The sequence below is a fragment of the Passer domesticus genome, chromosome 5 (genome assembly GCF_036417665.1).
Source record: "Passer domesticus isolate bPasDom1 chromosome 5, bPasDom1.hap1, whole genome shotgun sequence".
Lineage (NCBI taxonomy): Eukaryota > Metazoa > Chordata > Aves > Passeriformes > Passeridae > Passer > Passer domesticus.
The window spans coordinates 6,281,492-6,296,071 of record NC_087478.1 but is presented as its reverse complement, the minus strand read 5'-3'; the positions used below and the strand labels follow the sequence as shown (position 1 = coordinate 6,296,071).

At 40.7% G+C, this 14,580-nt stretch overlaps 1 protein-coding gene and 1 long non-coding RNA gene across 4 annotated transcripts; one reads left to right on the top strand and one right to left on the bottom strand.

Moving 5' to 3' along the window:
* The first annotated feature begins 21 nt into the window (after positions 1-21).
* LOC135301597 (uncharacterized) lies at positions 22-4,892 on the top strand. 2 transcript variants are annotated; one of them, XR_010363351.1, is made up of 2 exons: positions 22-803; positions 4,614-4,892. It is a non-coding gene; the product is annotated as an uncharacterized LOC135301597 (long non-coding RNA). The 2 variants fall into 2 exon arrangements; XR_010363350.1 differs by lacking the exon at positions 22-803 and adding an exon at positions 810-944.
* Positions 1,134-12,907, bottom strand: HSPA14 (heat shock protein family A (Hsp70) member 14). 2 transcript variants are annotated; one of them, XR_010363348.1, is made up of 14 exons: positions 12,788-12,907; positions 12,567-12,647; positions 12,387-12,469; positions 11,202-11,250; positions 10,296-10,389; positions 10,081-10,171; positions 8,864-8,968; positions 8,122-8,283; positions 7,552-7,707; positions 6,260-6,362; positions 4,542-4,754; positions 3,980-4,104; positions 3,057-3,127; positions 1,134-1,792 (listed from the first exon to the last, which is right to left on the bottom strand). XR_010363348.1 is itself a non-coding variant. In XM_064421833.1 (14 exons), the coding sequence occupies exons 1-14, from the start codon at positions 12,842-12,844 to the stop codon at positions 1,714-1,716; spliced, it is 1,518 nt and encodes a 505-aa protein (XP_064277903.1). In that variant the 5' UTR covers positions 12,845-12,907; the 3' UTR covers positions 1,134-1,713. The 2 variants fall into 2 exon arrangements, 1 of the variants encoding a protein (XP_064277903.1); XM_064421833.1 differs by having other exon boundaries at positions 3,980-4,153.
* Between the last annotated feature and the right edge of the window lie 1,673 nt (positions 12,908-14,580).

Genomic DNA, 14,580 nt, shown 5'->3' with positions numbered 1-14,580 from the left:
CTCCGCCCGCGCTCCCCTTTCCCGCCTCTGCCGTGAGGGGCCCGCGGAGGGACGGAGCCAGGAGGGAGCGGGACGGGCTTAAAGCCATTTTGCTTTTGTTCTTACAGAGCCCTGAGACAGGCGGGGGAAGCGCGAGGCAGCGTCTTTCCCGCGTCCCTCAGCTGCAGAGCTGAAAAGAGCCTCGGAGAAATGGTCCCGGCCGTTCTTGGGAGGGGGGAAAGTTACACCGTCATTACACCTCACTCCTCAGATGCGGTGTTTACTATTTATGTAGCTTCGACAGAAGCACAGAATCGATTAGTTTAGAAAAGGCCGCGGAGATCATAAAGTCCAACCTATGACCAAACACGACCCTGGCAACGAGACCATGGCACCGAGTGCCACGTCCAGGCTTAAACACCCCTGGCTTTTTAATTAAACACTTCACCTCCATGGGCAGCCCATTCCAATGTCTAATCACCTTTAATGTGAAGAAATTCCTCCCGCTGTCCCACCCACACCTCCCCTGTCACAGCTTTGTCAGCAGCCTCTGATCCTGCCGGGCTTTCTCCCGGGCAACCACTGACAGGGAGGCTCCTTTCATGAGGTATGGAATACCTCACAACCCTCAATGGTTACAGCCCCCTGCTCCTTTCATGAGGTATGGAATACCTCACAACCCTCAATGGTTACAGCCCCCTGCCCCTTTCATGAGGTATGGAATACCTCACAACCCTCAATGGTTACAGCCCCCTGCTCCTTTCATGAGGTATGGAATACCTCACAACCCTCAATGGTTACAGCCCCCTGCTCCTTTCAGGCAGGTATGGAATACCTCACAACCCTCAATGGGTTACAAGCCCCTCTTACAACCCCATGGAATACCTACAGCCCCCTTCAAACCAGACACATCTGTGTTCTCTAATTCTTGAGGCTCTCCTGTGGCACTTTCAGTGTTTTACAAGGTAACACACGGTTGTAAAGCATGGAGCTGTTGTCCCTTAACTGCCCTTTAGGCTGAGACCCTTGTATTCCATAACCACACTTGCCTGCTCCACCTCGTTATTGAAAAAAACCTGCCAGCTTATACCCACACAAATGTATGACAATACAGATTTAAAACAGTACCACACATAATGGAGATTATCAGGATCTGCATAAAAAAATGTATTTTTTAATAACATATAAATAAGCACACTTACACTTCTCAGGTAATATGACAAAATCATTTTACAGAAAAAAAACTCTTGAAAAAAAGTTCTCCTGCTCAAGAGGCCAGTGCAAATGGGCTCCACCTTTATGGTTTTGGGCAATATCAATCACACAGGATTCCAGTATAATTACCAGAGAGTGGATTTTCACCAGTCTCTTTCTCACTGGTTCAAAGCTATACTACTGAAGCCACAGATGCACTGGCTGAATGGGTACAAGACCTGATTAGTCAAGAAAAATCTTCAAACTATATAATATGCTTGTTGCTGAACCACAGGCATTTGTGCTTTGCATTTTGTAAACCAAGTGCTGATAATTCAACGATCTGCTGTTCACATGTCTTGACTAATGTTTCACACCACACTCTAAACAGACTTGGTGGCAAAATAACTTGGTGGCATTTTGCTTTAGTTTATTACAGTCCTCTAAGAATCATGAGAGACATCAGAGAGTCACTGTTTTGGCAGAAAAGCCAGTAAGAGACAAAAATCAAGTTAGAAAAATGTTGCCTTTCAAAATGGCCTATGATGCCACTTCAACAGTGATGACTTCACACTTTCCAGTATCTTGATCTGTGCAGGTGACGTGCAAGGACCCATCCCTAGACAAAAGAGAGAGTTATGTTTAGGATTACCTCAACACAACACTTACTATGTTACTGCATGTGCCAGAGAGGATAAACAACTTTCTTCACACAGATCAAAGGATGATAGATGAGCATCAAAATATCCAGGGATAAACATGCTTCAACACAGATGTAATTTGTTTATGAAATTAAGTTTAATTTAGTCATTGCTTTTATATGCACTTCTTGCCCTTAAAGCATCTATCTTCTGTACATATGCTGGAATAGATCTAAGAACACATTTAAATATTGCAACTGAATTTATTTTGTACAGGTTTTTAAATAGAATATGTGGTAATATTATTCAAAATATTCCTTGTGAGAACTGAGTAACAGCAGTGGATTGATAAACATGTCTTGTCACAGCATGAGAACTTGTCTTTTGTAGTGTAAGTAATCTTTTAATTCCAAGGATCTCCTTCAACAAAGAAAACCTTAATTGTCAAAATCCAAGACTTTAGAAACAATATTGAGCCCTACTTCAGCTAGGCATACAGTCACAAAAAATAAATTTAGGTACAAATAGATGTTCTCTACTAAACTTCCTCTGCCTTTTACACCTAAATATTCCTTAAATCTCCTTCCAAATAATGAAGTTTTTCTGCATGAGAGTTGCATCTATAACCCCCAAAATGTTTTACTTATCAATACCCAGTATAAATCTCTGTATGACAAACCAGGCATTTTAGGTGAGGTCTATTAACAGGCATTAATGCACCTGATAGCTAACATAACAAAATGAAGTATTTTGAAACTTAAATAGCAAGTAGAAATGTCCTGTGGCACTGTTTCTCTGTTTAACAACCCTGCCTCTGAAAGGACAGAGCCACTGTAAATTCTACAATCCTTCATAACTAAAAAAGACAAAACCTCCTTCAGTTTTTCCCAAGAGTGTGGGCACTCAGCAAACCTACCCAATCCATTTCGACAAGAAGTCTGAGATCCTGACTGCTCTCATGCATGATCAAACTGATCAACGGTTCAGGAGTTGCTAAAAATAATCTACACAATTGTATTAATCTTTGTTTCTTTAAGAATCAAACAATGACAGCACCAAAAGTACTGCAGAAAACCCATATTTCTACAGAATTTACCCCTGCTAGGACTGTACAGCACTATGACCAAAGAAATGCTGAAATTTCTCAAAAAAAAAAGAAAAATTAAATACTCTGTAAAAGGAGCAGATACTGTCAGAAGTGTGACATAGGAGGGTAAACAGCAGAACAAGTGTTTTGGGTACCTTTTCATTGTGAGAACAGTTAATATATCATGTAGGCCATCCTCCTTTTTATCTAAATCCTGGAGTACAATCTATTAACAAAAAAAAAAAAAATCGAAGTTTGATTATAGTAGGTTCTTCAAGTTCTTGTGCAGCAGTTCAAGGGAAGTGACACAACAGGTAAGATGTGAAAATTCATGCATTTTAGCTGTTTGCACTACTGTTTTTGTGTTTTGGCTCAGGATTTATCCCTGAGGTAGATGAAGTACCTACCATTCCCACAGCACCCTTTAGAAGCAGTATTGTAATTATTAGGTAACATCCCTTCCCCCTCTAAAGATATTTGGGCAGATTAAGGTAGAATAACCATCTTCTTAAATATTCCATCAATTTCAGACACATCTGCCCCTTCCCTGATGCTTTCCAAGCAAAGCACATAATTACCTGTTTCAAAAAAGCTGTGTTCTCTCTGTAAATTGATTCCTAAACAACTTTAAACCCTCACTTGACAGAATCATTTAATCTTAGCACTGTGATAAATAAAATTCAATATTTAATAACAAGATCCGGTCCAATCTAGGAAGATCAAAAAGTAATCAACACATTAGCTATACCATTTCCTTCATCAGTTTTATTTTTAAAATGTTTAAGGATCTGTGTATGACTGGAACAACTGGTAAAGATCTCTCCTCCCAGGTGATCTTATTACAGTAGTGCCACGTGTCAAATCCTGTCAGCCATTTAGGAATTCAAAAGGGAAACTTCAGTACTTTACAAAGTAGTTCAATATTTTGCATGTCCAGAAGAATATTTAAAAGACCAATACCAAAGAAATGCATGTCACTGTAATTTTCTAACAACAAATTTTGGTATTGGTGGAATTGGTTTCCATTTTTTTCCAAGTGGCTGCTGTTAAAACTGCACAGGGGTGTGCACATACTCACCTGTGCAAATTTCTCTTCTTCATTCATGGGACTCTTCCCCAGAGACTCGTACAGCTCAAGGCACACAGAGGAAATGTTTCCAGGAGCATGCAGGGTGTGCTGCCTTCGAGCTGGCAGTGGTGTCCCTGATGGAAATAGCACTGTGAATTTGTCAGCCCCTGACTCGTCTACTCCCTTAAAAAAGAAAAAAAGAATATAGTTCATGTTTTTCTTTAAGTGCTTCATTGAGCTGGAAGTGTTACAACAATGCCCCACAAGAAAAGAAGTCCAAGCTTCATTCCCTCTGTCACATTTACCATCCCAGCAAGTAAAAACCCTGACATTCCTACAAATGAGAAATCCAGCTATTACAACATAGATTGTATTTTTCCTATCTCCCCTTAAAATCAGTTTTTCCTGTCAATTTTTTGTCAATAAACTAAGTTACCATGTACTGCTGACCTACAGCGAATCTGTAGAAGTAATAATAAACCAATGCTGCTTCTCTAGCATCAATCACACAATCAGTGCTATAAATTCACTACAGCAGTAACATTTTCTAATATTCTAATTTTAGCCTTACCTTAAGAAGAATATCTTTGGCAGAACACTCAATGAGTGCATCTTCTTCTAACAAGGTGTTCTCTTTCCCTAGGAGAATTCCTGCCTCTATGGCTGCTCCAATGGGAATCACTTCATCTGGAGGAATTGAATTCAGTAATTCCACAGTTGGGAAAATATCTTTGATCAGCTGCTGTAGCTTGGGGATTCGAGCAGACCCACCACAAAGAACTACCTGGAAAACACACCATAATAATTTCAAATCTTTAGTCTGTGAAATAAAACAGGTCACACCCTGCTGTGCAAAAATGCAAACTGCTCTGGTATATTTTATCATCTGCAGTTGTTGAAATAAAAATTGACGTAATCTTCAGCTGACTTGATACTTTTGCTTCTGAAATTAAAGGACATATTATGTCTTTGAGAAGTTTCTCTTACAGGAAGAATCACCTGAATAAAACACCACCTTGAAAATTGAAAAATTCGTCATAAAAAGAACATGAGGTTCAAAGGGACTTCCAGAGGTGATCTAGTGCAACCTCCTGGCCAGACCAGGCACAGTTACAACAGGCTGCTCAGGACCCTTCCTCTACAGATACTGTATTCCACAGGTCTGTAAGGCCCTTAATTCAGCATCTGATTTCCCTCATACATTCCTTTCCTGGAATCTAAAATTTCCCCATGCTGTAACTTGTGCTGCTTGCCACCCACTCTTCCATCATGCACCTTTAGGAAGGAGCAAGTCAGGTTTATCCATAAAGCCAAGTCTTATTACAGAGACTTTGTTGAAACCAGACAGATCTGGAAACAAAGCTAACTCCCACTTTTCCTTATGTAAAACATAAACCTAATTTACAACTCTGAATTTATTTGTTTTTACATTTCAAGTGTTCCACTGCCCTCCACCAAAGCATTAAAGCCTGAGAGCGGGAAAGGCCACGTAAAAACCACTGCCACCAGAAAACAAAAGCCATTCTTTGAACAGTGGCCTGGGTACTTCATTATCCATCAGAAAAACTGAGATGTGACACAACAAACACTAATTACAAGTCTGAAACAGCATCAAATGTCATTGAAAGCACCAGGCAGCTTCAGCTGCAGACCTGATGAGCCCAAGCTGTCAGCAACAAATGCAGCACCATTTGCCAAGCACAGATACAAAGGGGGTGAGATGAATTTCCTCTCTTACACCAAGACAAGAGAGACATGAATTAAACTGCTGTCTGCTGGCTTGCCCACCATCTTTGGGATTAAAGCACTCTCTGGTTTGGCACCTCCTGTAGTTTTTAAGCCAACAAGGAGCAGCACAAGCACCAAGTGAACACTTAGTGATCTGTTCAACTTTAAGTCAAAACTTTGCCTTTCTTCAGAAGTGGCAGCAGTCCAAAGTTCAGTGAAGGCACAACAAAGCCCAGAGACTGAACTTAAGGAAGGTACTCCTCAGCTTGAATTTGGGCAGTTACACAAAAACACCAAATGGAGACAAATCCTCCCCACCTACTCAATATGCAGCAGTAAAAACACACAAACTGAATGTGACTCTAGCTTATACTTAACTTCAAATACCTGAAATGAAAGCCAATACAGCAGTTCTAAAGATCCTGAATCTATAGACTTTGTTGGATCCCAATCAAAACAGCTTAAATATATCATGAAATAATCTCAGTCTGCAAGGAAAACAGGCCCCATAAGCATTGTTCCTGTGAAAGTGTCCTACAGACACATGATTTCTATTATTACCTTATTAATATCGTCTGCTGTAAATCCAACTTGCTGCAAGAGCTTTTTAATTGCTTCTACACATTTACTAAAAAGTGAGGAACAGATAAGTTCAAACCTGGCCCTAAAAGAGAAAAATAAAACATTCAAAAACAATCATGCCATCCATTAGAGACAAGTATCTGAATAGGAAGAACAATAATTTTTAGAATATACTTTAGTTCTCCAGCTGGTACTAAGGGATTTAAAAAAAAAAAGTCATATTTTCATCATTAATCTTCAAGTAATTTCGTTGTTGTGGAAGTATCTGTGCTATTAGCTCTATCATGAACACCTACATGAATGCACATTCATTTTTCAATGTACTCCAGAGGAAATAAACCAGTATTGTTGTCTTGACAACGCCAGTATTACTGTCTTGACTCATGCTAAAAAATAAAGAAAAATTCTGGAACTGCTTCATGATCTTTAAAATGAATACAAGGACTTAATTTTTAGAGGCAAATCATGCTGTGTACTGATTTTCACACAGGGAGCAGATTAAGCAAACAAACAAACTTGTGCTTGCTTTTATCTCTTTCAAGCCTGCAAAGGAAGTTCTACTCTGCATGAATACAACAAATCCAAGTCTGCAACACTGATCCACAGGATTGGCATCCTGATCCAAATGGAGCTGACTCCATTTATACAGTATTGCTTCTCACACTTTTAAACATGCTGTGCCTTATTTGATCAGCTCCAACTGCTGGAGTTCTGGAATGGAAAAGTCTGTTTCATTTTGCTAAAGCTGCTGCTGCCTAGAAGAGCAATCAAAGTGAACTAAAAATCTCAGTAAGAGATCATCCCAAGGGAAAAGAGACTGAGTAGGACACAGCAGTAGGAACAAAAAGACAGAAAATGTCTTTCTACTCCAGCTCTCACTGAGAAGCAACATCAAAACTTCCAGAACTCCTCCTACCATTCTGGATCTCATTTAAGTGAAGAGTCCACAAGCCATCTTTTCTTTAAGGAAAGTGGAACAAAAACAATAAGGGGAAGGAAATAGCAACCTTGATTCATTACAGTATCTACTCCCTCCAATCAACAACCAGACTCTGAAGATGGACACTTCATTTTCTAACCATCATGGAAACACTGTTACTGTCACTGCCCTGACCATTACAGATTGCAGCATAACAGAACCATCAACGTGAAACAGCAGGTTTGCCTTCAATCTTACTTCCTTCTCTAAAATAAACAGAAATCAAAGCTTGCTGAATGAACATCCATAATACCACCTAGAAAGATTTCAGTAGCTTCAAGACCTGCCTTACCTGGACACATTGCAATCAAAATCCAATCCATCATACAATGAATCTACAAAACAGTTTGCACTTCCCAGGGTTGATAAAGAGTGTTTTGCAATATCAGCACTGTTCATTAACTTCATCATGGCTCTGGGATTTCCTCTAATATCATGTTTACAAGACCTGTATTTAAAAAAAAAAAAAAAAAAAAATTCCAGTTTAAAGAGGCAGGAATTTGACTGGTAACTTTCTGAAAGGAAAAACAGGTCAGAGCTCTTGCACTTTTTATCTGTAAACATTTTAGTTTTAACTACAATGCCACTACTGAAAGTTTGCACGCATCTTGACAAAACAGAGTCCACAGCTGAGCCCTTATAGTTTAACACCAACTTAAGGCAACATCCACCCAAACTCAGGCATTTCCCAGTCTTCCTCCTTGACCCCAAATAACAGACTGCTCCTTCAGCATCATCTTTACTTGATGATGACTTTTACTTTCACTAACAGAGATTCTGCCAGATGTTTTTTTTTTTTAAGCAAGCACCACACAATGAAGATCCTGTCCTAACAGCAACATGGTTGGAATTCAAATCTTACCTCTGAAATTCAGAAGCTAAGTGTTGTGCTAGAGCTTCTGTGAAGCAAACTCCACCAATGCTGTCATCTGTGTTTGTAGCAAGCACACGATATATTCCACTGTTTACTTCTATGACTGTGATAGAAAGTGATGTTCCACCCAGTTTATAAACCAACACATTGCTGCCACAAGAAAAAAAATGTTAAAAGTAGCATTAATTTTGACACATTGCCAAAAGATTACCACCATGTATTGAAGGTTTTAATCAGACAAGAAGTGTATGGGAATGGTAAAGAAACACCACACAAGAAGAACAAAAAAAAGTTCAAACCGACAGCAGTCTTTAGTATTTTGAAAGTGAATTATCTATATATCCATAAAGACAACCAGGTGCACCTACTGAACCCAGGAGCTCTGCTTGAGTTCTTCCAGCCCATGTAAAATGATCCCATCTCCCACAATTAAAACAAGCTATGCTAAAATATGTTCAAAAAGGAATGCATTTTTCTTCAAGCCACTCAGCTTACTAAACAGAAAGTTGGAAACTGCGTCCAAATCTTTAAAGACAATTCTCAAAATATAAAGACCAAAGCAAAGGGATTTAATACACTACAAAGTTACAATTTCTAAATGCTTACTGTCTTGATTGAGAGAAAAAAGCAAAACAAGCCTCATGCTAAGGCAACATGGCATTCCCTCACTTAATATTTCTCAGGATTTAAGTACAGCAGCTTAAAAAGAAATAAAATATTAGGATTTTACCTTTTCCCAGTGGGTGAATCTTGGCCAATTCCATAAGCAAGGAGAGCTGCAGATGGTTCATGAATTAATCTCATAACATTGAAGCCAGCAGCTGCAGCTGCTTCCCTGCAATGAGCCATAACAGCATTTCATTTTACTGTAATGATCTCACTGTAGTCACAAACTACTAAGATTTCACCTGAACTACACGTGCCACCTAATCAGACCTTGTTTATAGCACGATATTAACAAAACTGAGTGACTGGAAAAGTACCAAGGAGGTCAGTTGCTACTGTGTTCTTCAAAGAATTGCATCTGCTGTGTGCTCACTGTCAAATAAAACTGGTTTATCAGACCACATAGCCCATAAAAACTGCAAAACACCCTACAACTACACCCCACCCTAAATCAAACTTGGTAACTTATCTTCAGGCGTGGTCTTAAAGCTCCTTGATACATTATTTCAACAGGTAACAAAATTAATTTACCATGCCCCACTTGCAACATTTAACTTACATGTTTTCTTGAAACTTCAGTAACCCTGGGAATACCCCACAAGTTGTTTCCTCCACTTTGAAGCTATACCAGAGCAATGGAATGCTTCAAAATGGACACTGCAAATCTCCAGCTCCTGTTTTCTGAGAAACACTCAGATGTGCTTTATTTATTTCTTTCATGACAGTTAAATATAAGGGCTTCTACATATCAGAAAGCAAAAACAGATGCTGCCATTTATGCTCAGCTTTAAGCATGCTTATGTTTTCCTACTGAGGAACTGCTCAAGCAAAAGTGTTTCCAAACAGAATTTCCAAGAAGAAAACTGGTATGTATTCCAAATCTGCACTCTGACAAAACAGACCTCAAGAGGCCATGCAGCACCACTCTGGGGAGTATGGAGGGCAGGGAGGGAAATTATGGAGGAGGGTGAGAAACTATTTGCATCTCAAAGGGTCACTGGAGATCCTGACCTGAAGTGAGGTTCTGTCCTTGATGAAATTGAAATTTACCCTCACTTCAGTGATTCAGAATTTCCTTTTGGTCACATCAGCAAATTCCCATTAAAAGTTTCTCCACTCATGATTAAATCTCTTGCTTTAATATTTCCCAAGTTTAAATAACACCCCAATATCTTGACTGATGGTCACAAGTTGAAGTCCAACAGCAGAATTCCCACTGCTGATCTTCCAGTCCATCTGCTTTAGGCACATAAAATAAGAGAAAAACCACAGTGCTCTTACCCAAGGGCATTTTTCTGATTCTCTCCAAAATCAAATGGTACAGTGACAACAACATCATTCACATCTGAACCCAAAGCAGACTGGGCAGTCTCTGTTTAGAAACACAGGTAGAGCATGGTGAGTAAAAGCAAGCAACAAAAAAATAAATGACATCTTAAAAATAAAAGGACAGCTTGAAAAGCTAAATCATGCCAATGAAATGAATTATTAGATACCTTTCATTTTACTGAAAATTAGTTTTGCCACATCTTCTGGGTTAATAAGTTTGTTATCTATTTCAAACTGAAGTTTCCCATTCTTCTCAACTATCTGTAAGCAAAACCAACACATCTTTGTCAGCCAGTAATTTGGTTAATAACAGAAAGTAATGTTTAATTTAGGCTCTGTTTAAAGTAAAAAGCACTGCACTGTGTAAACACTCCCTGCCTTAGCATTCTACTACAAGGGAATAAATATTTCTACATGCATATCAAAGACCCTTAGCAAATGACAGACACAACAGGGACATTTAAGAATTTAAAGAGTCAAGACTTTCCCTTTCTATTAAATTTCCTGAGTACGAAAGCAATGTTTGGAACAAAAATATCCTGGTTATATTCCATAAGAAAAATCCCAGCCATTTATAAAACCACACCAATATCAACAGTCAAAACCCAGGGGAAAACTCACTCTTTTGTTATGAATTCACTTTCCAGAGTAATTTTTCTCCTGTTTTGCAAAATTTTCAAGCAACAAGGACAGTATTATTTAAATTAAATACTGGGATTAAATCAGCTGGGTAAAGATGTTAATCACAAGGTGCTGCAACTTGAGTATCTTCCACCAGCCATAAGAAAAACCACAATGCTACTACCTAAATATATTAGGATTCATCTGTTTGGAGGATGGTAAAGAGATAAATAATTTTTTGTTGGAACTAACTATATTATGCTGGCAGCATCCAGAACATGATTATCTAGTGGATAAAAACAGAAACATTCCACACAGCATATAAGGGACATCCCATGGTGAGAGCTGATCACTACAGAACACAGAGATGGTGTGGCCCAAACAATAACAAGGAAATTTTATATAAATTTATACATACATCTATATAAAATTATATAAATCATCATACTCACAGAGCATTTGCTTTCTGCAATGTATTTCTTTGCCTGAGGGTCACCAGAGCTGTCCATAAAAATTCAAAATAACAAAATAAATCGTACATTCAAGGTTAATTGCACAAATGCATCTTGCTGAAATTCTTTTAACATCTCCAACACATCAAGCTATACTTGAACCAAAAATTCCTGTCTTCATTCTACAGATACATTTATAGTGTAGAAGAAAACCCAGCAGTTCTGGGTGACATTTTTCATTCTCCTTTCCTAAAACTTACAATTGAAAAAATACCTAATAATTATGGAAAAGGAAAACCAAAACCCAGCACATTGTTTTAATCTGCTATCCCCCATGAACATTTATAAAAGCTTTCTGTGAAGTGCTGAGAAATACAGAAGGGGGAAAACCTTGTCAGCTCCTGTCAGTGAAAGGGCTGTAACACACAGCTGGGTCATCACTAAAAAGTTTTGTCACATCTCTGATGTTAACTCCAACCCAAGAGGTTTAGTTCTACTGTCACTCTAATTGCAAATTATCACAGCTCCTCTAACAGGAATCACAGCAGGCACTAGCCAGGAGTTCCACTATTGCAATAGAAGCAAAGTTTCATGCAAACAAAACCACAGTGGATTTTACAGAAAAGCAATCAGGTGACAAAAAATCACAGTTGAGAAACTTAAGTATGTATGAAAAGCATACATGCAACTGGTTACTGTATTTCACAACTTGATTTTCACAGATAAGTTCAGACCTAACATAGAGTTTTTCTTCTCTACTTTTTTATTTGCAGCACCACCTCTTTGCTGCTGGAAGAACAGACAGGCTGAGAAGCTCACAGTACCACCCTGGTCTAGGGGGAGGTGTCCCTGCCCTGGCAGGGGGGTTGGGAGGGAGGTGATCATTAAAATCCCTTCCAAACAAAACCCTTCAGTGACTCTATGATAACAGAATGATTTTTTTTTTTTTAAGAGATGCCTTCAGCATTAGTGCTGAGACGTTAAACCAACTTTAAATGGGAAAAAATGGGTGCAGTCACCATCCCTGGATGTGTTTAAGAAAAGACTGGATGTGGCACTCGGTGCCGTGGTTTAGTTGAGGTGTTGGGGCATGGCTTGGACTCCATGGTCTTTAAGGAGTCCTCCAACCCAGTCACTTTGTGAATTCCGAATTTGTCACCGCCCCTGTCACGCCCATTCTCCTACCTTCGCCCAAGGATCTGCTTTACTTTCACCACAGTGTTTGAAATATTTCTTATCCTACTTTGCTTCGCAGCTAAGCCAACAACCTGAATGAAAAATAAAGGACAACAAAAAAATGAAAACCTGAGTAGCAGACAGACACCGCCTCCCCTGCTGCTCCCCACAGCGGAGCGGCAGCCTCACCTCCTCGCTCTCCGAGAACGCCACCACCGCGGGAGTCACCCTGTCCCCGGCGTCGTTGGCGACCACATCGGCGCGGCCATCCTGAGGGGAGACAGAGAGAGAGATGGAGCACAGCCGTGAGCCTGGGGGGCTTCACGGCCGAGGGGGCCCCCGGAGCGGCACAGCCGGCTCCCCGAGCGGCAGAGGCGCTGCCCGGGCCCCCGAGCGGGCGCGGCCCTCACCTTGTACACGGCGGCGCACGCACAGGTGGCGCCCAGGTGCACCCCGATGGCCGCCATTGCCGCCCCGCCGTGCCCCGCGCGGGCCCGCTCCCAGCCAATCGCCCGCCGCGCCGCGCCGCCGCCGGCGGAGCGGCCAATGAGAAAAAGCAGAGCGGGGATGCGTCATCGCGCATAGCAACGGGGGCAGAGTGCGCGCGCGAGGCGCGCGGGTTTCGGCGGGAAGCGCCGTGAGGGGAGGCGGCTCCGTGAGGGTTGGTTTGAGCCGGGGCCCGGCGGCGAGGAAAGAGGAGTTAAAGGGCGGGAACCAGAATATACAGACACCAAAACGGACAGTCGGGATCAAAGCGGAGAAGGCAGCGAGTGTGCGTGTGGTTTATGTCCGTGGCGCCTCTCGCGGTTTAACTGCTAGACTGAAGTGCATAGAGAGAGAAATCAGAATCACGGAACCTTTCCCAACTTTTTCCGTTAGGTTGGAAAAGACCTCTGGGATCACCCAGTGACTGAGTACTGCCCTGTCAGACCACGGCCCTGAGTGCCATGTCCAGATTTTCCCTAAGCATTTCCAGGGATGGTGACTCCACCGCCTCCTGGGCAGCCTGTTCCACTGTCTCACCATCATTTCTGTGAAGGAATTCCTCCTGATTGTGAAAAACACGTTCAGTCTCCTGTGAAAATTGAAAAAGTTTAATAAAGGACAGTAGGAGACAAGGGCCACAGCGTGAACATTATTGTGGCCGGGTGCATCTTGGCACTCATCTTTGGAGATAGCACTTAATACCTTTTCATCAGCCTGCTGCATATTCATAGATCCTTATGCATAATAAACTTTCCCCCAGACTAGTTTACATGTTCCAAAGATTACTTAGCATATTTCCTCCTTCGGTCCACCTTTTTAGAGCATGCATATTCCTTGGTTTTGGTTTTAGTCCTTTTTTATCATCATCAGTTTTGGCCCTGGCCCACACTGTCTTCAGACAGTGAGCGCTGATAGTTGGCACATCTGCAGCAGGTGTCTTCTTCATATGTTATTTGGATGTTATCACATCCAAGCAGGCATTTTAACACAAGCATACTTATATCAGCTATTTCACTACTATGCCTAAGCTTAATTAACAACAGAAATAAAAAGCATATATTTATAACAAAATTATTCTAACTACACATATAGAATCCATTTTAATATTTGCAAAAAGCCAATATTATGTATCTATGACATAACATCCAGCCTTCCTATATTACAGAAATATCTCTGTATCTAGTGCTGCAAGTTGAGCTGAATTGCTGGTTTTCCATAATCTAGCAAGGCATGAGCAATGCCTGAAAGCAAAGCTCAGTGTTCCATAATGCTACACTGCTGTTGGAGAAATTCATTCTCAATGCCACAGGACAGGGAAGAAAAAAAGAAATTATCTCTAATCACTCCTGAGGAAATCAGCATCACAGAAACTCACAGAAAATCACAGAAATTCATCCTGGCCAGAGCAGTGTGCCAACAGCTCCTCAGATTTTGTGTGACCCCAAAAAAAGAAGTGCAAAGTTATCACAGGACAGGGCAGGCCACCTCACATTTGCCACCTCACACTGTCCAGGTGACAGCACTTGGGTTTGGGTGCTCATTTGCATCTCATTTCCATAGGGAGTCTAAATGCCCCTCTGGGCCATCTCACTGCATTGCTCTGAAACAAAGATTGTCCTTATCATGTTTGTAAATGATATGTTGAAGGTTAAAGGAATGGACCAAGCTCACATAGAGGTGAAAGGTTATACTTGGAGTCTCAAAGGAATCGTGTGAT

What these genes read in the sequence shown, in the direction of transcription:
- HSPA14 (XM_064421833.1), bottom strand. Translation starts at nt 12,844, where the DNA reads ATGGCGGCCATCGGGGTGCACCTGGGCGCCACCTGTGCGTGCGCCGCC. An exon ending in CAGCAGACGATATTAATAAG is followed by an intron (nt 4,755 to 6,259) that starts GTAATAATAGAA and finishes TGTGTTTTCCAG; the next exon opens with GTAGTTCTTTGTGGTGGGTC. An exon ending in ACTGTTCTCACAATGAAAAG is followed by an intron (nt 1,793 to 3,056) that starts GTACCCAAAACA and finishes TCTTTTGTCTAG; the next exon opens with GGATGGGTCCTTGCACGTCA.